The sequence below is a fragment of the Dipodomys merriami genome, unplaced genomic scaffold (assembly GCF_024711535.1).
Source record: "Dipodomys merriami isolate MVZ:Mamm:240054 unplaced genomic scaffold, mDipMer1.0.p SCAF_52, whole genome shotgun sequence".
Taxonomy (NCBI): Eukaryota; Metazoa; Chordata; class Mammalia; order Rodentia; family Heteromyidae; genus Dipodomys; species Dipodomys merriami.
In genome coordinates this window covers 6,246,864-6,268,849 of record NW_027206091.1, presented here as the reverse complement: position 1 = coordinate 6,268,849, position 21,986 = coordinate 6,246,864, and the positions used below count along the sequence as shown (strand labels likewise).

Here is a 21,986-nt window from a genome sequence, read left to right as displayed (position 1 = left end):
TTTGAATCACGTTCCTCCACATCTCAGCCTCCTGAGTAGCCGGGGTGACAGGTGTGAGCCACCAGTACTGGGCTCCTAATGTATTATCTGCCATTTGTGGACATCTTCTTCTTCTACTTCTTTCTTTTCTTTTCTTGCCATTCCTGGGGTTTGCACTCAGGGCCTGAGCACTGTCCCTGAGCTTCTTTTGCTCAAGGCTAGCGCTCTACCTCTTGAGCCACAGCACCAATTCTGGCTTTTTCTGCATTTGTGGTACTGAGGACTCGAACCCAGGGCTTCAGGCATGCTAGGCAACTACTCTACCCTGAGCCACCTTCCCAGCCCCCCTTCTTCTATTTCTTTCCGCGTTTTTGTTGTTTTGTTTTCCTCTGTAACTCCTGACCTACCAAGGTGATGTACAGCCACCACCAGCCCAGGGTGGTTTGTGCAACTTCTTTTTTTTTTAACGCAACCAGCTATGAGAGGATCTTGTCTTTTGACTTTAGCAAGAACCAGTCTAACCACTGCTACCAGCCCTGCCCACTCCCAGGCCCCCTGGGCTGCTGAGTGACCGCAGAAGATCCCACTGGAGCCCGTGTACCTCCCTTCCCTCATTCCACCCGCCCCCCAAGCCTCCTCCATACACATGTGAAGGTGCTGGTAGGCTTGCCCTGAGCCATGGGTCACCCAGGGGCCTGGCTTATGGCATGGGGCAGTTGATTGGACTTCAGGTAGGGTTTGATCAAGGTGCACAAGAACAGCCCTACCTCAGCCTCCTGAGTAGCTGGGGTTACAGATATGAACCTCAGGTGCCTGGCCAAACTTTATTATTTTTCGTCTGAACAGGGAGACAAGGTGAGGGACAGCGCTGGGGCTGGGGAGGCCGGAGGAGGAGGAGGAGGAAGATGACGAAGAGGAGAAGGTGACTGTCAGCTGCAGGCTTGGTTCCCGGCACCGCCATCTTCCTGCTCCGGGCGTCTGGTGCGGACCACACTGTAGGCTCTGGTGAGGAGAGAGGAGGGGATGTGGGAAGCTGGAGGGGCTGCATCTTGGGGTGCCCTCCAGTTGTTGCCCCCATTTCCAGTGAACTCACCTGTGCCGGCAGAGCCGGGACATCTGCCTGCACTTGCCACCTGTGGGGGAAGGAGACAAAGTGTGTGTGTGTGTGTGTGTGTGTGTGTGTGTGTGTGTGTGTGTGTGTGTGTGTGTGTGTGTGTGTGTGTGTGTGTGTGTGTGTGTGTGTGTGTGTGTGTGTAAGCTCACGCGGGTGGGGCTTGAACCCAGGGCCTGGGTGCTTTTCACTCAAGGATGGTACCCTACCACACCTCCACTTCCGGCTTTTTGCTAGTTAACAGGAGATAAGAGTCTCATAGCCTTTCCTTCTCTGGGCTGGCCTCAAGCATCGATCCTCATTTCTCAGCCTCCTTAGTAGCCAGGTGTGAGCCACAGACACCTGGTCACTGAGGGGAGTGCTCTACACCCAGGTGATGCCACAAGCGTGTGACTGAGAAACACACACACACACACACACACACACACACGCAAAACAGCCGTGCTAGGCTCCGAAGCTGGAGCTCATCCACGCCGGTGCACACACGTGCTGTGGAGAACTCAGGCCGTTTTGTGAATCACTGCTTCACTCAGCCCAGGCAAGAAAAACAGGGTGAAACAGGGAAAAAGAAAAGAAAAATCAGTGTCCTGCCGGGCGCCCATGTCTCATGCCGGTCATCCTAGCTGCTCAGGAGGCTGAGATCCGGAGGATCACAGTTCAAAGACAGCTGGAGCAGAGAAGTCCATGAGACGCTTCTCTCCAATGAACCAGCAACAAAGCCAGAAGTGGCGCTTGTGGCTCAAGTGGTAGAACGCCAGCCCTGAGAGAAAAAGCTATGGGACAGCGCTCCGGTCCTGAGTTCAAGCCCTGGGCTCAACATTTTGATCACATCCCAGGCCTCCCCTTCCCAGTACCAGATCCACCCAGCCCTCCATTCTTACTGGTGAGGATAATGATGCCTGTGACGAACAACACAGCTGCCACCAACAGCCCCCGCTTCCGGAGCGTGCCTTCATCTGCAGACAGACAGACACAGACACAGGGGGGTCAGGTCCGGATGCCTCCACCTTTCCTCCCCAGATAACTTCCTGGGGGCACCTTACTCACCATAAAAAAAGGGGTCGAACTCATCTGCACCTGTGGGGCACAGAGGAGGACACGGGTCAGAGGTCAGGAGAGGTTTGTTGAGTGAATAAGTGAGCGGCAGACAGGTTCCCCACCCCTCTACCCCATCGCCTCTGCCCAGCTGTAGAACACCTGTGCATGCACGTGTGTGCACACGTGTGATGTGTGTGTGTGTGTGTGTGTGTGTGTAGCATCTCCATGGTAGGAGCATTCCAGAACATGACCAAGAAAAGCCCTGTGAAGTCTCTGGAGAGAGTTTTACTGACCCCGTGGCTTAGGAGTCCGGGGGTGCGTCCAGAATTGTTTGCCTGCTGACTGATCCTCTGAGAATGTTGGGGTGCCTGTAGAAGAATGAGCAGACAGAATGGGGAAGGCAGGAGGGGCCCCCTCAACCCCAGAGCTGGGGAGAAGGTCCTTCCTGACATCTGTGCGTTTAAGGGGGACAGGCAGCTTGGCCTCCATCTTCAGCCAGGCCTCCTCTCGCCACCCCACTCAGAACCCAGAGCTAAAGGGGAAGGGAACCCCTGACACGGCACACAGGACCATGGGGGAGGGGAGGACACCGGCCAGATTCTCTTCATTCAAAACAAAGCCTTGGAGGGGGGGCCCTCAGGGCTCAGGCCTGTCATCCCAGCTATTCAGGAGGCTGAGATCTGGAGGATTGCAGTTTGAAGGCAGCCTAGACAGGAAAGTCTGTGAGACTCTTATTGCCAATGAACCAGCAAAAAAAAGCTGGACTAGAGGCATGGCTCAAGTGGTAGAGCACCCGCCTCAAGTAGGGAGAAACTAAAGCTAAAAGAGGATGCCTAGGCCCTGAGTTCAAGACCCAATTCTGGTGCACGTGCCCACGTGTGCGCACGTGTGCGTGTGTGTGTGTACACATACACACAACTTTTGTTTGTTTTGTCAGTCATGGGGTCTGGTCCCAGGGCCTGGGCACTGTCCCTGAGTTTGTCTGCTCAAGGCAGGTGCTCTACCACTTGAGCCACAGCTCCACTTCTGGCTTTTTGTCATGATTCATTGGAGATAAGAGTCTCACAGACTTTCTGTCCGGCTGGTTTTGAACTGTGACCTTCTAGATCTTAGTCTTCTGAGTAGCTGGGATGACAGGCCTGAACCACTTATCTCAGAACTCTCCAACCTCCCACCAGAACCCACATAGTTCCTGGAAAAATGGGTCAGCGATTGCTGCAAACAGGTGCTGAGAGAAACTCGCCCTGGAGGGAAGGCTGAGCGGGGCAGGACTTCCACAGGGACTGGACACTCCAGCTCTCCGCCCCAGGGCCCACCTCTCTCACTGGTCCCGTGCTTGTCTGACTCCGTCACTGGGAGAGAACCAGTCCCCGCGGGTGCCCGCGTCACGGTGACAATTCCTGTCCCAGCCTGCGGCTCCATTCCCTCAGTCTCCAGCTTTGTGTGGCTTCTGGTTGTTTCTAGTTGGGCAAGAGAGCAACAAGAGAAGAGATAGTAGGGAGAAAGGCCGGGCGCCAGTGCTCACGCCTGTAATCCCAGCGACTCAGAAGGCTGAGATCTGAGGATCGCGGTTCAAAGCCAGCCCGGGTAAGAAAATCTGGGAGACTCTTATCGCCAATGAACCAGCAGCAAAGCAGAAGTGGTGCTGTGGCTCAAGTGGTAGAGAGCTCACTTTGAGCAATGAAGCTAAGGGAGAGGGTAAGGCCCTGAGTTCAAGTTCCAGTACTGATACAGGAGGAAAAGGAAGAGGAGGAGGAGGAGGAGGAGGAGGAAGGGAATGGAGGCGTCTTGGCTGCGCTATCACCCCAGGGTCCAGATGGGGACAGCACACTGAATGTCACGGCCGCCACCCCAGCCCTGCCCGGCTCTTACCTTCAGCCGGCGCCTTCAGCATGGTTGTGAAGTCTCGGGGGGCTGTATCTGGAGTGGAGGGAAAATTTGAGGTGTCAAAAGCTGGGCACCAGTGTCTCACCCCTATAATCCCAGCTATTCAGGAGGCTGAGATCTAAGAATGGCGGTTCAAAGCCAGCCTAGGCAGGCAAGTCCCTGAGACTCTTTATCTCCAATGCACTACTGAAAAATGCCAGAAGTGGCGCTGTGGCTCAAGTGGTAGCACACTCACCTTGAGCTGAAGAGCTCAGGGACAGCGCCCAGGCCTTGAGTTCAAGACCTAGGACTTGAACACACACACACACACACACACACACACACACACACACACACACACACACACACACACACACACACACACACACACACACACACACACACACAGAGGAAAAGGGGGAGAAGAGAAGGGAGAAGTGGAAAAGACCCACAGATGAAGAGTTTGGGGTGGGGTTCCCAAAGCAGCTCAATTCTGATGATGTGAGATCACCGGCCTGGTCAGCGCTTACACACAAGGAGACCCCCACCAACCTATGACAGGTCCCCCTCCCTGGAGTGCTGGCTACCACCTGTTTACCACCAGCCCTTGAGAAATCTTGCTCAAAGAAAGGCATCTGGAGCCGGGCGCCGGTGGCTCCTGCCTGTCATCCTAGCTACTCAGGAGGCTGAGATCGCAGTTCAAAGCCAGCCTGGGCAGGAAACTCCCTGAGACTTATCTCTAATGCACCACCAGAAAACCAGAAGTGGTGCTGTGGCTCAAGTGGTAGAGCGCTCGCCTTGAGCTGAAGAGCTGAGGGCCAGCGCCCAGGCCCATGGCTAACAAAAGAGAAAAAAAAAAAAAAGAAAAAAGAAATGCATTTGGCTACACATTCCAAAAGCCTCACATTGTACATGCCAGCACCCCACTTATTCTGACAAGACCCCCTCCCTCAGAATCACCCCCGAAGAACAGCCCTGCCCTGCTCCTGAGGAAGTAAAGACCAGCAGACAGCACCCAGAGAGCTTTGAACAGCCAACCTCAGATCCCAGTGTGCAGCTGCTGTTATTCGCCACATAGCCTGGTAGGCTCTTAACTACAGATCGGCCTCTTTCCCCACCTGTAACATGGTTCCCGACAGGCGTGTTTTCAGTAGTCAGGTCTACCGCAGAACGGGATTCGGGATTGTGCAATGTCTGTCCTGCAGAAACAAAGATGGGAAGAGTGAGGCCTCTTGCTCCCTTCTTGAATCGCCCCCCCCCCCCCCATACTTGGACTTTAAACTCAATAGGCTGGGAAGGTGGCTCAGTGGTAGAGTGCTTGTTTTGCATGCATGAGGCCCTGGGTTCAATTCCTCAGCACCTCATAAGCAGAAACAGCCGGAAGTGGTGCTGTGGCTCTAGTGGTAGAGCACTAGCCTTGAGCTGAAGAGCTGAGGGACAGCGCCCAGGCCCGGAGTTCAGGCCCCACCACCACCACCACCACCAACAAAACCCTCAGGGCCTTGTGATCTCACTTGGTGGGTGTTTTTGGTTTGTTTGTTGTTGTTGTTGTTTTGCCAGTCCTGGGACTTGAACTCAGGGCCTGGGCACTGTCCCTCAGCTTCTTTTGCTCAAGGCTAGCACTCTACCACTTGAGCCACAGTTCTGTTTCGGGCTTTTTCTGTTTGTGTAGTACTAGGAGTCAAACCCAGGACTTCATGCATGCAAGGCAAGCACTCTATCACTAGACCACATTTCCAGCCCCTATTATTGTTTTGTGTGTGTGTGTGTGAGTGTGTGTGTATGTTTTGCTCAAGGAATGTGCTCTACCACTTGAGCCACAACTCCACTTCTGGCTTTTTGTGTTTCTGCGTGTGTGTGTGTGTGTGTGTGTGTGTGTGTGTGTGTGTGTGTGTGTGTGTGTATGTGTGGTTGATTGAACATAAGAGTCTCACAGACTTTCCTGCCCTGGCTGACTTCAAACTGCAATCCTCAGATCTCAGCCTCCTGAGTAGCAGGGATTACAGGCCTGAGCCACTGGCGCCAGACCACAGATCAATATCTAGCATAGTCTACAAGAAACTGACTTCATGTCTTGCCTGTCTGTCTTTGCCCACGATCTGATTTTTTTTCCATGTTCACGCTTGTGAAATATGGATGTATGGAGCGCCTGCTGTGAGGCTGTGGGCTCTTAGGGGGGCACAGAGCCACCACAATCCCAGTTCCCCACTCACTAACTTCTGGCCCAGGGCTCTTCCCCCTGGCCGAGTCTCAGTTTCCTTATCCATCAGGTGGAAACAGAACACATTTGAGAACTCCCCCCCTCCACACCTGCCACCTTGGAAAAATGCTCCCCAGATAGAGTCAACAGGTTTAACTCTTTAGCCTAGACCCAGCTGAGCCCCTTTTGTCTAACGAACCACTTATTATTTTGCTGGGACTTTTGAGTCTCCTGGCTGCCAAGTAGAAAATGGACACCCCACCTCAGAGCCAAATCAAACTTCATCCCGGTTGGAGGTGAAGGGGAAGGCGTTCAAGCTGGACAGATTCTGGCTAGACTCTTTGGAAGCGCCACCCATGGTTCTGTGGTGTTCAAACAGGGTGTCACCCCGAAACTGCCTAGCAGTCCCCACTTCCTGCGGGGGCCCTCGGTAGGGGAGGGGGAGGAGGAAGGCAGGCAGAGCATCCGCTCAGGCTCTTACCTCTGCTGGGCACAACCAGGCCAACCAGGATGAAGACACATAGGCGACCGGAGGGCCACATCTGTGGGGTGAGGGGGGTCGGGTCAGCGGGGTGTGGCCTGGGGCAGCTCTGGGATGGGGGGATCTTACAGCTCACCCCTTCTTGAAGCAGACACCCCTAATTTCAAAGACCTCCCACCCCGAGCCAGGGCTGATAGCTGACTTTGGGGCCAGGGCAAGAGGGCGAGAGGGTCTCAGAGAATGGGAATTACAAGCCAACACCCCATTTCCCCTTTTCCTGCTGGTCTCTCCCCCCACCCCCACCCCCCAAAAAAAAGAACACCAAAACCCACCAAGCAGCAGCAGCAGCCAGCTCACCTGGTCCCCCCAAAGCATCCAGCACCCTGGGAGCAGAAAGGCCCTGGTTATCCCCCCCCCTCCCCCAGCACCCCCAGGTGGGACCCCAGGAACGGGGAGGGGAGGCGGAGAGGGCGGGGCAGCGGGGGGAGACTGAGGCCTGGCTTACCACGGAGCTCAGCCTGGGTCCCGGCCGCAGCCTGGGGGTCGGAGGACGCGCAAGCGGGCGAGGGTGTGGCCTGGTGGGCGTGGCCAGTGGGCGGGGTCCTGGGCGGGACTCGCGGTGGGCGGGTCCCGGATAGGCGGACTACAGCGCGCCGGGGGCGTGGCCTGGGCGTGGGCGGGGCCCCCGCGGGCGGGGCCGGCGCCCAGTCATCAGTCATTTCCTCCCGGGTTTCCTGGCCTGGAGGTGGGGCCGGTGAGAGCGGGAGGGCCCTGCGGGTAAGGGTTGGGGGGGACCCCCGGGGAAGGCCGGATGGAGAGGGGGCGGCTGGGGGTGGGAAGGATGGAGAGGGAGGACCTGGAGGGGGCAGGATGCAGGGAGGGCTGGAGAGGGTGGGATGAAGGCCTGGAGGGGGCAGGAGGGAGTGGGGGGGCCGGGGGGGGATCGGGGGGGGGGGGCTGAGTGGGAGGCACCGGGGCCACGCTGGGGGAACCTCCCGGGGCAGGCGAGGCCCTGCACCCCCAGTTCCGTCCTCCACCCCGCGTGCCCACAGATGAGAACACACAGCCCGGGGAAACCGAGTGCACGTTTATTAAGCTCAGGACGCGGACGCCGGGGCGACGTGGGGGCTGCAGGCCTCGGGCGGAGACGGTGGGGTGCAGGGCGCTGCGGGCGTCCTGGGGGGCTGGGGCCGGACGCCGGGGGGGTTCCGGGAGCTGGAGGCCTGAGTCCCTGGGTGGGGGGTGCAGACGGGCTCTTTGGGGTATTGCCAAGGCCTGGGGAGGGACAGCGGGGTGCAAGGGCTCCAGCCTTGGGATGGGTGGGGCGGCTCATTCCGGGGAGCACTCCCCAGCACCAGGCCGGGGTCCCCACCGCCTTCACCGGGTCGTCCGGGTCCCAAATCCAGGCAGGGACAGCAGAGGAAGCCGTCAGGCCGGTCTTAAACGCCACCGCCACCGCCAGGGGCTGAGGAAAGCAGGGGACAGTCAGAAAGGGACGAAGCCAGGCGCTGGGGACTCACGCCTGTCACCCGGCCACTCAGGAGGCTGAGATCCAGAGGTGAGGATTCAAAGCCAACCCCCCCCACTCCCCTGCCAAAAAAAGTCTGTGAAATCCTTTTCTCCAATGAAGCACCAAAAAAGCCATAAGTGGAGTTGTGGCTCAAGTGGTAGAGCGCCAGCCTTGGTGCAAAAAAAGAAAGAAAGAAAGAAAGAAAAAAAGCTAAGGGACAGCGCCCAAGCCCTGAGTTCAAGCCCAGGTACAGACACAAAATAACTATGTAAGAGGCAGACAGAACCCCAGCTCTGACCACCCCCCTCCTTCCCCCAAGTCCCAGGGAAGGGTGCAAAGCCAGTAAAATCAGGTCAGGATATTTTTATATAATTAGCATGAACACCCTAAGGCGCTGCCTTCCCCAACCCCATCTCCCCACCCCGCCCCCCACCTCCTCATCTCCCCACCCTGCCCCCCTCCCCCCATCTTCCCACCCTGCCCCCACCCCCTCATCTCCCCACCCTGCCCCCCACCCCCATCTCCCCACCCCCCCACCTCCCCACCCCGCCCCCTTCCTTTCTTTCTCTGTAACTCCCATCCACTTGTACCCCTCTGCCTGCCCTGCCCCCCCCCATGTCTCTACTGGGCTCTGTCTCTCTTCCTACAAGGGATTTCTCCTACCCACCTCCTTCTCCACCCTCAGACCTTCTGGACCATCCAGCTTTTTCCTCCCAGCCCTACACATTCTGGTGGTAAGATTTGAACTCAGGGCTTTGCATTCACCAGGCAAGTGCTCTGCCCCCTTGAGCTACATTCTTTGGGCTCTGGTCATTTTTGAGATGGTGTCTTACTTTTTGTCCAGGCTGTGAGCCTCCTATCTATGCTTTGCCTGGCTAGGATGACAGGTGTGTAGCACTATACTCAGACTTGTCTGTTTAGATGGTGGGTGGGGGAGGGAGTTGGAGACCTTGTTTTGTTCAAGCTGGTCTTGAACCATGATCCCCACCCTCCCACACCACACATTCCTTCCTTCCTTCCTTCCTTCCTTCCTTCCTTTCTTTCTTTCTTTCCTTTCTTTTATCCGAAACTGGGACTGCACTTAGTATCTGACACGTTCACTCACTGACTGGCGCTCTACCATCTGAGCCACACCACCAAGCTCCATCCACAGATTCCTTTTAAAGATGAACTTTAAAATCTATATCCTATGTAAATGCGTTTGGTTGTTTCAATATGCAAAAACCTTTCCTCCTTGGTTATTGCTCTTCCTTCCCCTTCCCTCCTCCCCCACCCCTCTTTTATTGTGCCAGTCCTAGGGCTTGAACTCAGAACCTGAGCGCACTTTCCCTTAGTTTTTTCACTGAAAGCTAGTGCTCTAGCACTTGAGCTCCACTTCCAGTTTTTTTTCTTGTTGTTTTTTCTGGTTCATTGGAGTTAAATAAGAGTCATAGATTTTCCTCCCCAGGCTGGCTTTGAACCTCAATTCTCAGATCTCAATCTAGGAGGGAGATCTCAATCTAGCTAGAACTACAGGTGTGAGCTACCACGCAGTGCCTGGTGTTTGAGGAGGAGAGGGAGTGATCTTTGTGACTCTTTAGGACATTTCCCACTGCCCACTGTGGGTTGGTGTGTCCCCTTGGTGAGTGGGGGTGGTGCTCAGCCTCGTGTGGAATCATCCCAGATCTGCCATGGCCTCCACAGACACTCTGGTCTTCTAAGACACCCCTCCCCCATTTCTGCAGCCCTCCTAGAACCCCCGCACTCTGGCCCTCACCTGAGGAAGGAAGTTCTGACTTGCAGGACTTACACGTTGGGCTGTGAAGGCAAAGCAGAGAGAGACAGAGACAGAGACAGAGAGAGACAGAGACAGAGAATATATAAGAGGTTATACTTTCTTTCTGGGCCCTGGGTTAAGGGAGCACCTCAGGATACACCCCCCCCTCCCGCTTTTTCCTTCCCCCACTTCCTCCAGACCTCTCAGACCTGGAGTCCGCCTTCCTGCACTTTACTTTCTTGCCTGTTGAGAAAGAGAGACAGAGCACGAATGAATGAATGAATGAACGAATGAATGGGTGGATGGATGTTCCTGAGTGCAGTGGGGACGTGGGGAAAGGCACTCACTGATGATGATGATGATGCCCAGCAAGAACATCACGGTGGCCAGGGTCATGCCCACGGTCTGCACGGTGGCGTAGTCTAGGAAGGGAGACAACAGGATGGACAGGCAGCTCACCCCGCCCAGCTGCACAGCGGCCTGCTGGAGTCTCGTCCAGAGAGGTCCAGGATCTGGGGGGCGGGCTCCCCCGGGGCCTCTCTCTCCCCCCTCTGCTCCCCTCCCCTGCCTCGGTTTTCTTTCTGGATTCTACTTCTCTGTAGAATCAACGCCCTCCACGCTGCCTCTCCCTCTGTCCTCATTCAGAGGGCCCAGGCCATTGTCCGTCACGGGCAGCTTCTCCACCGTGATCTGAGCCACACCAGGCCTCAGAGCGGCCTCTGGTGCCTGTGAATGCCAGGTGAACACCAAGGCCCTGGAGGCCCTGAATGAGCTAGCCTGCCTGCCTCCCTCCCTCCCTCCCTTCCTTCTCTCCCTTCCTTCCAACCTTCCTTCCTTCCTAGACCTCATCTCATCCACCTTCCCCAGCAGTCCCCTGCCCCACAGCCACCCTGCAGTTCTTTCCAGATGTCAACCTGTCTCAGGGCCTTTGCACTTGCTGCTCCCACTAGCTGAATGTTCTTCCTCTAAATACCCACACAGTTCCTCCCTCACCAGTCTTCCCTGGCTGTCCTGTTTAGAATGTTTGCCCCAAAGAATGATGATTATTCTGTGTGGTGGTGGTGTTTGTTTTGTGCCAATACTGAGGCTTGAATTCTAGGATCTGGCATTGTTTCTTAGTCTTTTTCACCCAAGATTAGTGCTATACCACTTGAGCCACAGCTCCCACTTCAGGCTTTTTTTTGGTGGTTCAGTAGAGCTAAGAGTCTCTCAGACTTTTCTGCTTAATCTGGCTTTGAACCAAGACCCTCAGATCTCAGCTTCCTGAGTAGTTAGGATTACAGGCAGTGGTGCCGGGCTTAGCAGTATAAGAAATATTTCTCACCAGGTGCCAGTGGCTCACACCTGTAGTCCTAGCTACTCAGGAGGCTGAGATCTGAGGATCATAGTTCAAAGCCAGCCTGGGCAGGAAAGTCCGAGAGACTCTTATCACCAATAAACCACTAAAAAACTGGAAGTGGCGTTGTGGTTCAAGCGATAGAGCGCTCACCTTGAGCTGAAGAGCCCAGGGACAGCGCCCAGGCCCCGAGTTCAAGCCCCATGACCGACAAAAAGAAAAGAAAAGAAACACTTCTCATTTCATTTGCTGGAGTGTCTGAGTCTGTTCATTGGGTCTCAAGGAAAGCAGGATTCCGGGCTAGGTCGCTGGGGTGCCTGCCACAGGGCTTGGCATAGACCCGGGGTTCCGTAAGCACCAGCAGTGGGCCAGGCTTCTGCCCGCTACTAGCTGAATTTCTTATTGTGACAAAGTGCTCATGTTAAATAAATCTGAGTCATGGCTGGCTGGCTGGAGTGTGGAGGGGGAGCCAGGCAGAGCCTCTCCTAGCCACTAAGCAGTCGATATTTGATCTGAAGCCAGAGGAAGAGAATGGAGTCTGCACCTACTACGGAGAAGGCGGAGGTAGGGTGGTGGTGATGATGGACAGCAAGAGCAAAGGCCCTGAGGTAGTAAGGAAATTGACCTACTGGAGAAACAGCATGACTGAGCAAAGATGGTGAGGTAGAAAGGTGTTTTTCACAGGAAACTGGGGTCGGATAGCAGTGGTAACTTCTTTGAGCTTTGAGTGCCATGAGTTTGATAATAAGGTATCATGCTGGAAGATTCCTCAAAGTGGGAATTAGTATGGATCTTCAATACAGAAGGGACCAGAGAGGCAAAGTTACTTGTCCAAGGCCACACAGCTACATAGTGAGTAAGCAAGGCTCAAACCCAGCAGCCTGGTGGTGTTGGAGTTATATTAAGGTTCAGTGGGGCATCTGGTCCATCCCCCCCTCCCTCCCTGGTTACTCTACCCTCCATGACCTCATCTGATACAAGCTATGCCACTCAGTATGGCCCACTTCAGCCATGACCCCTCACCCAGCCACATCTTCATCTATCCAAAACACCAACACTCACCATAGTAAAATGGGTCAGGCTCCTCCGGACCTTCGGGAGGGAAGAAAGAGACACAGAGAGAAGGAAAAAATATTTCAAGGCTGAGTCTGATCGCAGTTTTGAGTCTTGCTGTGTGCCATGGCTTCCGCCTGTCATCCTAGCAACTCGAGAGGCTGAGATTTGAGGAGCAAGGCCAGAAGCCAGTCCAGAGAGGAAAGTCTGGGAGATTCGTATCTCCAATGAGTCACCAAAAAGCTGGAAGTGGTGCTGTGGCTTAAGTGGTAGAGCACTAGCCTTGTGTGTGTGTGTGGCGGGGGGGGGGGGGGGGGGGGGGAGAGGGGGGAGCTGTTTGCCAATCCTAGAGCTTGAACTCAGGGCCTGGGCTTGTCCCTTAACATTTTGCACTCTCCCATTTGAGTCACAGCTCCACTCCCAGCTTTTTGAGGATTTATTGGAGATCAGAGTCTGATGAACTTCCCTATCCAGGCTGGCTTTGAACCATGATCCTCAGATCTCAGCCTCCTGAGTAACTAGGATGACAGGCGGGAGCCACAAACACGGGACACACTCCCCTTCCTTATCCCCCCCCCCTGCACCTTTCTGGCCTTCTGCAAACCCTCCTCCATTTTTCTCAAGACTCCTAGAGTGAGCTCCTGTCCCTGATTCCCCTTGGGTTCCTGGCTGAGGATTGGGGTTTGGTGCCCAAGATTCTCTATGCTGCCACAAATCTAGATCCTCTGGGGTGTGGCTGGGCCAAGGAGGAGTCAAGGAGGCCAGGGAAGGAATGTACCCCACTCTTGGCCACTTGCCAGGAAGCCATCAGCAAGGAGGGGGTTGCCATGGTAACTGGGGCATCTTGAAAGGTGATGCCCTCCCCCCCCCAGCACCCTGGCCCAGGTCCTGTTTATAAGGTTTGTGACTTGGGTCCAGTCTTGTCTCTCTCTCTCCCTCTCCCTCTCTCCCTGCAGAACTGGCTGGCTTCTAGCCAAACCCAGGGTCTTTCTTAGAGACCTAATTTCAAGTGTGTTCAAGCACCCCCTCTTCTCGCTACACCCCTAAATTCTCCCTCTTGGTTTTCGTTGCAGGGGAAATTAAAAAAAAAAAAAAGCGCCTCTCTTCCATCTCCTCAATAATTCATGAATCCCATTCCTTCAGGACACAACAGGCTTCTTTCCCCTCCCCGCCCAGCCATTTCCCACCCTCCACCCCCCCCCCCAGGGATTTCCCGAGGCCTGAGGTCCCTTCCCTGCCTGGTGTGACTGGGGCAATCGGGGTGGGTGTCTAGGCGTCTGCACCCCCACCTCCGCCCGTCTGCCCTCATCCATCCACCACCTCTGCGAAAAAGCAAGAGCCCTGGACCCTCGCCAGCCCCGGCGCCCTCCCCGCCTCCCCTCTCCCTAGGGTGGCTTCCAACCTCCGCAGCCCCCTCCACCCCCACCCCTGCTTCCCGCCCTGCGGAGAGCGTGCGGAGGCTGGCTGCCTGCCGCAGCCGCTGCCTGCTGGGGAAGGGGGGAAAGGAAGGGAAGGGAAGGAGAGATGGGGTGCAAAGTGGGGTTCCCCCTTCACTGCCAGGAGGCTGCCGGTCAGTGCAGGCAGCAGCGAGTGGGGAGAGGACCTGGCCTTGGCCCTTCCCCCAGGGAAGCTGGCTGTCTGGGGCTGGGGCAGCGGGGAGAGGGCGTGGAAGTGGGTTAACGGGTGTGAAGGGGGAATGGTTGTGTGACGGGATGGGGGGCGGGGGGGGGACTCTGATCCTGCTAGAACTGGAATCTGGAACTGGACCTGATAGGGAAGGCAAAGGGGAGGGGACTCCCAGCACCCCACTCCCACCTGGGAGGCTTTGCTGCAGTGGTGCACACCCCACCCCAGGCTGCCACCACACCCCACATCCATCTCTGCCTCGCTTTTCTCCCAACCTGCCTGGCAGGGATGATAGGAAACACCAACCACAAGAGACCAGGATGCTTCGGATGCTGGGAACATTAAAAAAAAATGTGGGGACCCTTCCCCTGGCCCACCTTAGGGTCCTGAAATCTTCTAGAACCTCTCTGACTGCAGAACCCCACCGGCTCCCATCCCGCATCCTTCCTATCTGCTAGCACCACGGTGCTGGACCAACCACCCCCGTTGCCATAGCAACCTGTCCGCGCATCCCTTCTCCCGGGGACAGCCCTCTCTACCCATAGGTCCCGCACCTGGATCAAAGTGCAGGGGGGGGGGATAGGGGACACCCCCCCAAAAGGGGGAGTGGAAGGGGGGTCGAGGGATGCAGCAGAGAGGTCCCCACCCATGGCCGGAATAGCCACATCCCCTCCTGACTCCTTCCCTTCCCGCCCTGTTCCCTGGCCCCCTCTTCCCCACGCCGCGCCCCCACGCGCACTCGCGCACCCACTCTCTAAGATGATGACACTCACTCACCGATGGTGGGGACCTCAGTTGGGGTCATGATGCCGAGCCAGAGCCAAAGAGGGGGGGAACGCTGCTGAAGATGTCTGTGGAGGCAGCAGCGAAGACAGGACAGACCGATGTGGGGGGTGGGGGGGACGGTGGGGGGAGCCCTGGTGTGTGGGCAGGGGGAGGGGCTGCAGCCAATGGAAGCCCGGGGATCCCGCCCCCGGACCAGCCCCCCCGCCCCCGCCCCGCCCCCCGCCGCCGTCCCCGCCCCTTCCCCAAGGGTGGGGGCCAGGGAGGGGGCTGCGGGGCTCGAGGCACGCAGACGGACTGAGATCCACACGGGCTGGAGAGAAAAAGCACGTTTTATTGGAATTCTAGCCGGCATGGGGGCCTCTGCTGGGGCGGGGGCAGGGGGGGGAGGTGGCTGGCAGGTGTGCAGATCCTGTGGGGTGGATGGATGGGTGGGAGGCTTCCAGCCCGCCTGGCCACCATGCCTCCCTGCCCCCTCCCCGGCCTCCCCCCCCCCCCAGCCCGGGCTGCGCTGCAGGATTGCTCTGGGCTCCGTGGCTTCAGGATTCTCTACCGCATGCGGGTGGACAGACCTGCGGGGAGGGAACGCACAGCCTGGGTGTCAGGAGGAAATCGGGGCGCCTGGGGTGCTGGGAGGAGGCAGGGCTGGGGCAGGGCCTCTCTTCCTGCCCCCCACCCCCACTTCCAGGCAGAGGGCTGGGGGCAACTTTCCTGCCCCCCTCCCTCCTCCAGGGAGAGCCAGGAAAAGGTTCTGAGAATCAGCTTTCACCCCCAAACACCCACAGTCTCCCCAAACTCACGACGGATGGAGCTCCGGAAAGTTCCCTCCTCTTCATCAGGCTCCCCAGTTCTGGAAAGGAAAAGGCAGAGACAGATGGAGATCCAGCCACTCCCGGGTACCCCTCAATGCAGCCCTCCTTTCCCATAGGGGGGGGACCAGGCCCAGCTCTGCATAAGAAGCAGGCTTGGGAGAGGGGGGGGCTACTGTGAACCTGTGAATGAACCCCCCCAGAAGCAGCCTAACTGTGCTGCGGGAGCCCAGACCACGCCTGCCATCCTAGCTACCCAGGAGGCTGAGATCTGAGGATCGAGGTTCAAGGCCAGCCCAGGGAAGGAAAGCCTGCCAGACTCTTATCTCCAATGGGCCAGCAAAAAGCTGGAACTAGCCGGGTGCTGGTGGCTCACGCCTGCCATCCTAGCTACTCAGGAACCTGGGATCTGAGGATCAAGGTTCAAAGCCAGCCCGGGCAGGAAAGTCTGTGAGACTCTTATCTCCATTGAACCACCAGAAAACCGGAAGTGGAGATGTGGCTCTAATGAGAGAGCCACGAGTGAAAAAGCTCAGGGACAGCACCAGGCCCCGAGTTCAAGCCCCGGGACCGGAAAAGCGGAAAGCAGGGCTATGGCTCAAGTGGTTGGGCCTCAGACGCACACATATATACATCTATGTATCTATGTATCTATGTATCTATGTATCTATGTATCTATCTATCTATCTGTCTGTCTGTCTATCTCATCCTTGTCTGCAGGTGCCCGCGCACGCCCGGCCATGGGTGGTGTCCAAGGGTCGTCTGTGCCTGAAATGTGCGTGGAAAGCTGAGCGGACCCGGGGCTGGGATCCACACGGGGCCGCGGGGTGCGGTGATCTCATCGTCCCCTGCTCGGGGCGCTCTCCCGCCCCGTGCCGGTGCCGCTGCCGCTGCCGGCCTCGGGTCACCCTCCGGCCGCCGCCGCCCCGCCCCGGCCCGGGGCCGGCCGCTCGCAGCTAGCTGGGCACCGCGGGGCGAGTGGAGAGCGTGAGGAGGGACGGGCTGCTTACTTCTGCTGCTGGTTGAACTTGCACCGGCATTTCTTGCCTGTGAGGATAAGGAGGGAGCACGGGCTGAGAGCCCCGCCGGGAGCGCACGGCGCCCCACCCCGCCGCGTGCGCTCCCGGAGCAGCGCCGCCGCGCCCGCCGGGGAGGCTTGGGAGGCGGGGCGCGGCCTGGGCGGTCCCGGAGGTGGGCGGGGCGGCAGTGGGCGAGGCCAATGTGAGACTGGAGGCGGGCACCTGGCGGGGGCGGGCCTTGAAGGGGGCGGGGCCACGGGTAGGGTGACGGCGGGGCGGGGCCGCGGAAGGGGCGGGGCCGAAGGCGGGCGTGGTGGTCTGAAGAGGGCGTGGTCGACAACAAGCTGGAGGCGGAGCCGAACGGGGAGGGGGCGGGTTTAGAAGTGAGGCGGAGCCAGGACAGGGTTGGAGGTAGAGGGGTGGGTGGAAGTACGGGCTGTTTGGGGGCGTGGCCTGACGGCCACGTTCGTTTTGAGGGCGGGGCTGGGGCGGAGTCATGACTGTGTCCACGCGGGAAAGAGGGGGGGCAAGGTAGATGGTGGGCGTGGCCCTGGCAGGCTATGGGCGGGATCGGGAACCAGTCCATGATGGGTGGGAACGGTCCGGGACGGGTGGGGCCCAGGTGGGTGCAGACACTCACTGAGGATGATGAGGATGCCCAGGATGAAGAGGACCCCGGCGATGGTAAGGCCTCCGATCCTCAGGGATTTGTAGTCTGTGGATAGGGGAGGAGGGGGGAAAGGAGATCAATTAGAGAGCAGACAGAGGAGGAGAGGGGGAGGCAGGGGGGGAGGATGGAGGGGAGGAGCAGGGCGAGGGGGGTGGGGGGGGAAGAGGAGCAGGGGACAGCAGAAGATGGGCCATCGGGTACTGTGAGAGCTTGAGTCAAAAGGGGAGAGAAACAGAAAGACAGAAACAGAGACAGACAGACAGAAACAGAGACAGACAGACAGACAGAGAAAAAAATAAAACCCAAGGCCTCCCCAGAATAGAAGCTCCCCTTACCATAAGTGAATGGGTCGTGTTCCGGTGAAGCTTCTGGAAAAAAAAGAGAGAGCTAGAGAACCCAGAGTTTGGCTGCTGCCCCGGCTAGGAGCAGGAGCTGGGAAAGACCCTTTGGGGCCGCTGGCCTTCCGGGGCTGGCATTTTGGGAACTGTGGGACCCTCAGCAGACAGCCCTGCCTGCCCTGGGTCCTAGCTGCCCTCTCCGTCCCTGATTTGAGGTGGGGTGGGGGCCCCACTAGCCCACCCCAGCCTCATATCTTCCAGTGTGTCATCGGTCCCCAAAGACAGCCTCCATCCACTCCCACCTCCAGCTGGCCCACAGGATCTTCTCCTCCTCCAAATGCCAGCCTGTGAGTGACTGGAACGGTCATTGGGACTCCCATTTCCTGTCACTCCATTTCCTTTCTTCTCCAACTCACCTGCCTTGGCCATGGCTAGGAGGCCCACACAGAAAACCAAGGTGTGGCTGACAGGTGCCATTGTCCTGAGGAGACAATAAGAATAAGTAAAAGGCTAGCACCAGTGGCCCACGCCTGCAATCCTGGCTACTCAGGAGGCTGCGAGCTGGAGGATCGAGGTTCAAAGCCAGCCTGGGCAGGAAAAGATATGAGACTGTGGGGGATGGGGGAGGGAGGGGTCACGGGGCTTGAACTCTGGGCCTGGGCACTGTCCCTCAGCTCTTCAGCTCAAGACAAGCACTCTACCACTTGAGCCACAGTGCCACTTTCTGGTTTTCTGGTGGTTTATTGGAGGTTAAGAGTCTCAGACTTTCCTGCCTGGGCTGGCTTTGAACCACCGTCCTCAGATCTCAGGCTCCTGAGTAGCTAGGATTACACGCGTGAGCCACCAACGCACGGCAATATGAGACTCTTAATTCCAATGAACCACCAGAAAATCAGAAGTGGCACTATGGCTTAAAATGGTAAAGCACTAGCCTTGAGAAAAAGAGCACACAGACAATGTCCAGGCCTTGAGTTCAAGCTCCATGACTGACAAACAAATAAGTAAGTAAGTAAATAAATAAATAAATAAGGGGAAAGTTGGCCTGTCCCTATAATGACGCCGAACTCCAAAGGGGTTAAATCCTACACAAGCCAGGGCTTAATCACAATTGTCAGTCATTCAGCCTAGTTGCCCAAGAAACAGGGGCACCGCTGGTCTCATGGGGCTGTGTCACCAAAACAACTCACACAGCTGTGGAGAGATGGACACGCAGAAGCCTCCCTGCTCCCCAGGCCTCCACCTCCAGCTTTCCCCCCCCCACACACACACACCTACCCTAGCAGGGGGTCAGAATTTCAGGTGACAGCCAGCCAGAACAGACCACACTGGGCCCTGGTCCCACGAGTCCCTGCACACCAGGGCTCTGCTGTGTCTCCTGTAGTCCCAGCACTCTAGCTCTGGGCTGCCCGCCCGCTCTCTGCCTGACCCCGGGTATAAATATCTCCCACTTCACCCCTGAGGAATTCGCACAGGCCACCGGGCCACAGCCTTTCCCTCTTCCCCCCACTTGTATGGTTTGGGGGGGGGTCACACATAGATAAGTAAAGCCTGGTGGGTCACAGGCTGCTGAGCCACCCCTGATTCTGTTAGAAAAGCGAGGGAGGGGGGAACCAGCCCATGGGGCCACCTCTGGGTGCCCCTAAGCAGTCAACACCAGCCAAAGAACCTCAGAGACAGAAGACAGATGTGCAGGGCGTGGCCGCGCATGCGCACAGGGGCAGAGCCAGCCCGCAGCCACGGCCCCCTCCCTCCCACTGCTGGCTGGAGGGACTGGGGGTGTCTCCTTGTGACAAGAAGATCTGTGTACACCTACACCCCAACAGCAGGGAGTCACCCTCGTTCCTACCCCGCAGCACCCCTACTGTTTCTGTTTTCTCCTCCCAGCCATGGGTCAGGCCTGCTGGGAGCCAGGATTGGCCCCTCCTGTTCCCAAAAATAGGCCGCCCAGGCCCAGGGGAGAGGGCCTATGGGGAGTGTGGGGGGAGGACACTTACCCTAATCTCACCGTCTCCTGCTGAAAGAAGGTCCCCCCAAATGTCCGGGCTGTGACCCAGGGGCTGACACTTCAGACCCCCTGGTCCAGGGCTGGAGCCGGGCACCCCTAGCAGGCTCCCCTCTTGGCCCCACCCTTCCCCTCCCCAACCAGCAGCTGTAATTGGAGCCCGGGCTGGAGGGGGGCCAGGGGGCGGCCCCCAGCCCAGACCGCCCTGGTCCACTCGGTTAACTCTCTCAGCTCAGACTGCATCTACAGGCCGCGCCCCAGGGCATGCGCAACAGATGGGGGACTCAATCTTACCTATGGGGCCTGCCCCAGCATGGAGCCCGTGCAACACCAGGGCAGAAGGTCAGGCGGGCTCAGGGTGAACAAGCCCAGCGACTTCGGATCACAGTGTTCTTTTTTGGTTTTAGTTTGGGGTTTGGGGGTGTTTGTTTTTTCTTGGTCCTGGTTTGGGGACTTGAACTCAGAGCCTAGGTGATGGCCCTGATTTTTTTCCCCCCTGTTCAAGGCTAGTACTCTATCACTTGAGTCACAACTCTACTTCCAGCCTTTTGCTATTTCTTTGGAGATCATACTCTCAGGGATTTTCCTGCCTGGGCTGGCTTTGAACTTCGATCCTCAGATCTCAGCCTCTCCAGTAGCTGGGATTACAGGCGTGAGCTACCAGGGCCTGGCTGACCACAGTATTCTGTGCAGTCCTTGTCAGAGTCCCAGGGTTGTTGGTTTCTTTTGGAGGTCTTTCAGTGTGTGTGTGTGTGTATGCTGTCTCCTGCTGGCTGTGAGATTCACCAGGGACTAGCGTGCACGCACGTGCACACACACAAACACACACACCACATAGACATGGCTGGCCACACAGACAGACAGGTACAGTATGTTCATACAGTGCAAACCACCAACCAACATGTTTAACCTTGAACTTTCCCTTCCCTGAGCTCATGTGGCCCTGATTACATGTATATGGGGGGGTGGGAAGGGAGCCAGACATAATCTGAGTTCACAGGCCTTGGTGACGGGGAAGCTCGGGTCAGGCCTAAACTCTGCCTCCTGGTTATGTGACATTGGGCAACCCTTGTCACCTCCCTCCCAGGATTTCCTGAGCTATAAAATGGAGAAATCAGAGGCTGGGAAGGTGACTCAGTGGTAGAGTGCTTGCCTAACATGCATGAAGCCCTGGGTTCGATCCCTCAGTACCACATGCACAGAAAAAACCAGAAGTGTCACTGTGGCTCAAGTGGTAGAGTGCTAGCCTTGAGCAAAAGAAACTCAGGGACAGTGCCCAGGCCCTGAGTTCAAGCCCCAGGAGAAAAAAGAAAAAGAAAAAAAAAAAAGGAGAAATCAAGCTGGGTTCTAAGGATTGTGGTTCAAAGCCAGCCTAGGCAGGAAAGCCTATGAGACTCTTATCCCCAGTGAACCACCAAATAATAACAATAATAATAACAGTAATGATAAAGCTGAAAGTGGAGGTGTGGCTCAAGCAATAGCAGGGGTAAAAAGCATGATCCTCAGATCTCAGCCTCCTGAATAGCTAGGATTACAGGCGTGAGCCACTATACCAGGCCTCAAGATTGTTTTCAAGAAGAGAAAACAGACATCTAGCCAAGGGCAGCTGGTTTTCCTGAGGTTCTCCCTTGGTGATTAAGGACAGAAATGCTCCCCAGCTTTAAGTGTCAGACACCACTCTCAGGAGCCTGGATTCACACCTAGGACACATGTGGCCCAGTCTTGTACCCACATGCACCTGGCCCCAGAGACGGCCAGTGGCTCTGAGGCTCCTCCATGCCTGGCTTTCTGAGCCCCCACAGCCTCTGGCCTGGGTGGCCCTGCACCCCAGGGTCACCAGCCATTTCTGGTTAATAATAACCCTAATGTTTACGCAGCTCAAAGGTGGGGACAGAGAAGGTAGGGCGCCAACAGGAGTGGGGGGGGGAGGGCACCTGGCCAGCTCCTAGCTGATCCAGCTTCCTTCCCTTCCCCGGCTCACTCCGGATCCTTGACTGCCCCCTGGTGGAGTAGCTAGGAAGTCCCTAGCTGGGTGATGCTGGGTAAATAACTCAGCGTCTCTAAGTCTCAGTTGCTCAGGAGGTTGAGATCTAAGGATCTGGTTCAAACCAGCTGGGGCAGGAAAGGCCGTGAGACTCATCTCCAATGAACCAACAAGAAGCTGGAAGTGGAGGTGTGGTTCAAGTAGTAGAGTGCCAGCTAAGGGATAGCCCAGGCCTGAGTTCAAGTCCCAGTACTGGCGTGTGTGTACCCGTGGAGCACGGGTACACGCACACACACTCACACACAAAGGCTTTAAAACCAACTGCCTGCATTTGGGCCCTGGCTCTGCCTCCGGCTGTTCATCCTCTTCCTCAGTTTCTCTCCCTGGAAACAGATACAAAATCCTCCCTCCCCCCCTTTTTTTCC

General features: G+C 57.0%; 3 protein-coding genes across 5 annotated transcripts; all 3 read right to left on the bottom strand.

Moving 5' to 3' along the window:
* Window positions 1–789: 789 nt before the first annotated feature.
* On the bottom strand, window positions 790–7,394 carry Fxyd5 (FXYD domain containing ion transport regulator 5). The gene is made up of 11 exons (XM_069999015.1): window positions 7,181–7,394; window positions 7,033–7,058; window positions 6,676–6,736; window positions 5,113–5,193; window positions 4,001–4,048; window positions 3,445–3,588; window positions 2,422–2,496; window positions 2,138–2,167; window positions 1,972–2,046; window positions 1,073–1,112; window positions 790–981 (listed from the first exon to the last, which is right to left on the bottom strand). Exons 1-11 carry the CDS (start codon window positions 7,392–7,394, stop codon window positions 909–911), a joined length of 867 nt encoding a protein of 288 aa, XP_069855116.1. The 3' UTR covers window positions 790–908.
* A 354-nt stretch (window positions 7,395–7,748) lies between these two features.
* Window positions 7,749–15,094, bottom strand: Fxyd7 (FXYD domain containing ion transport regulator 7). Of its 2 annotated transcripts, none has more exons than XM_069998601.1 (6): window positions 14,734–15,094; window positions 12,340–12,369; window positions 10,289–10,363; window positions 10,142–10,184; window positions 9,942–9,982; window positions 7,749–8,140 (listed from the first exon to the last, which is right to left on the bottom strand). In XM_069998601.1, the coding sequence occupies exons 1-6, from the start codon at window positions 15,092–15,094 to the stop codon at window positions 8,115–8,117; spliced, it is 576 nt and encodes a 191-aa protein (XP_069854702.1). In that variant the 3' UTR covers window positions 7,749–8,114. The 2 variants fall into 2 exon arrangements, with proteins under 2 accessions (XP_069854702.1, XP_069854703.1); XM_069998602.1 differs by having other exon boundaries at window positions 10,151–10,184.
* Fxyd1 (FXYD domain containing ion transport regulator 1) lies at window positions 15,054–19,706 on the bottom strand. 2 transcript variants are annotated; one of them, XM_069998603.1, is made up of 7 exons: window positions 19,570–19,706; window positions 17,992–18,056; window positions 17,573–17,605; window positions 17,208–17,282; window positions 16,559–16,595; window positions 15,540–15,589; window positions 15,054–15,311 (listed from the first exon to the last, which is right to left on the bottom strand). In XM_069998603.1, the coding sequence occupies exons 2-7, from the start codon at window positions 18,050–18,052 to the stop codon at window positions 15,289–15,291; spliced, it is 279 nt and encodes a 92-aa protein (XP_069854704.1). In that variant the 5' UTR covers window positions 18,053–18,056; window positions 19,570–19,706; the 3' UTR covers window positions 15,054–15,288. The 2 variants fall into 2 exon arrangements, with proteins under 2 accessions (XP_069854704.1, XP_069854705.1); XM_069998604.1 differs by lacking the exon at window positions 19,570–19,706 and adding an exon at window positions 18,851–18,986.
* Window positions 19,707–21,986: the final 2,280 nt, after the last annotated feature.

Coding starts and splice junctions, on each gene's coding strand:
- Fxyd5 (XM_069999015.1), bottom strand. CDS start 7,394: ATGACTGATGACTGGGCGCCGGCCCCGCCCGCGGGGGCCCCGCCCACG. Junction 7,059..7,180: donor GACCCAGGCTGAGCTCCGTG/GTAAGCCAGGCC, acceptor TTCTGCTCCCAG/GGTGCTGGATGCTTTGGGGG. Junction 4,049..5,112: donor TGTCGGGAACCATGTTACAG/GTGGGGAAAGAG, acceptor CCTCCACTCCAG/ATACAGCCCCCCGAGACTTC.
- Fxyd7 (XM_069998601.1), bottom strand. CDS start 15,094: ATGCCGGCTAGAATTCCAATAAAACGTGCTTTTTCTCTCCAGCCCGTG. Junction 10,364..12,339: donor GCCTGACCCATTTTACTATG/GTGAGTGTTGGT, acceptor CTCCCTTCCTAG/ACTACGCCACCGTGCAGACC. Junction 8,141..9,941: donor GTCAGAACTTCCTTCCTCAG/GTGAGGGCCAGA, acceptor TGCTTTCCTCAG/CCCCTGGCGGTGGCGGTGGC.
- Fxyd1 (XM_069998603.1), bottom strand. CDS start 18,052: ATGGCACCTGTCAGCCACACCTTGGTTTTCTGTGTGGGCCTCCTAGCC. Junction 17,283..17,572: donor ACACGACCCATTCACTTATG/GTAAGGGGAGCT, acceptor CCCTATCCACAG/ACTACAAATCCCTGAGGATC. Junction 15,590..16,558: donor AAGTTCAACCAGCAGCAGAA/GTAAGCAGCCCG, acceptor TTTCCTTTCCAG/AACTGGGGAGCCTGATGAAG.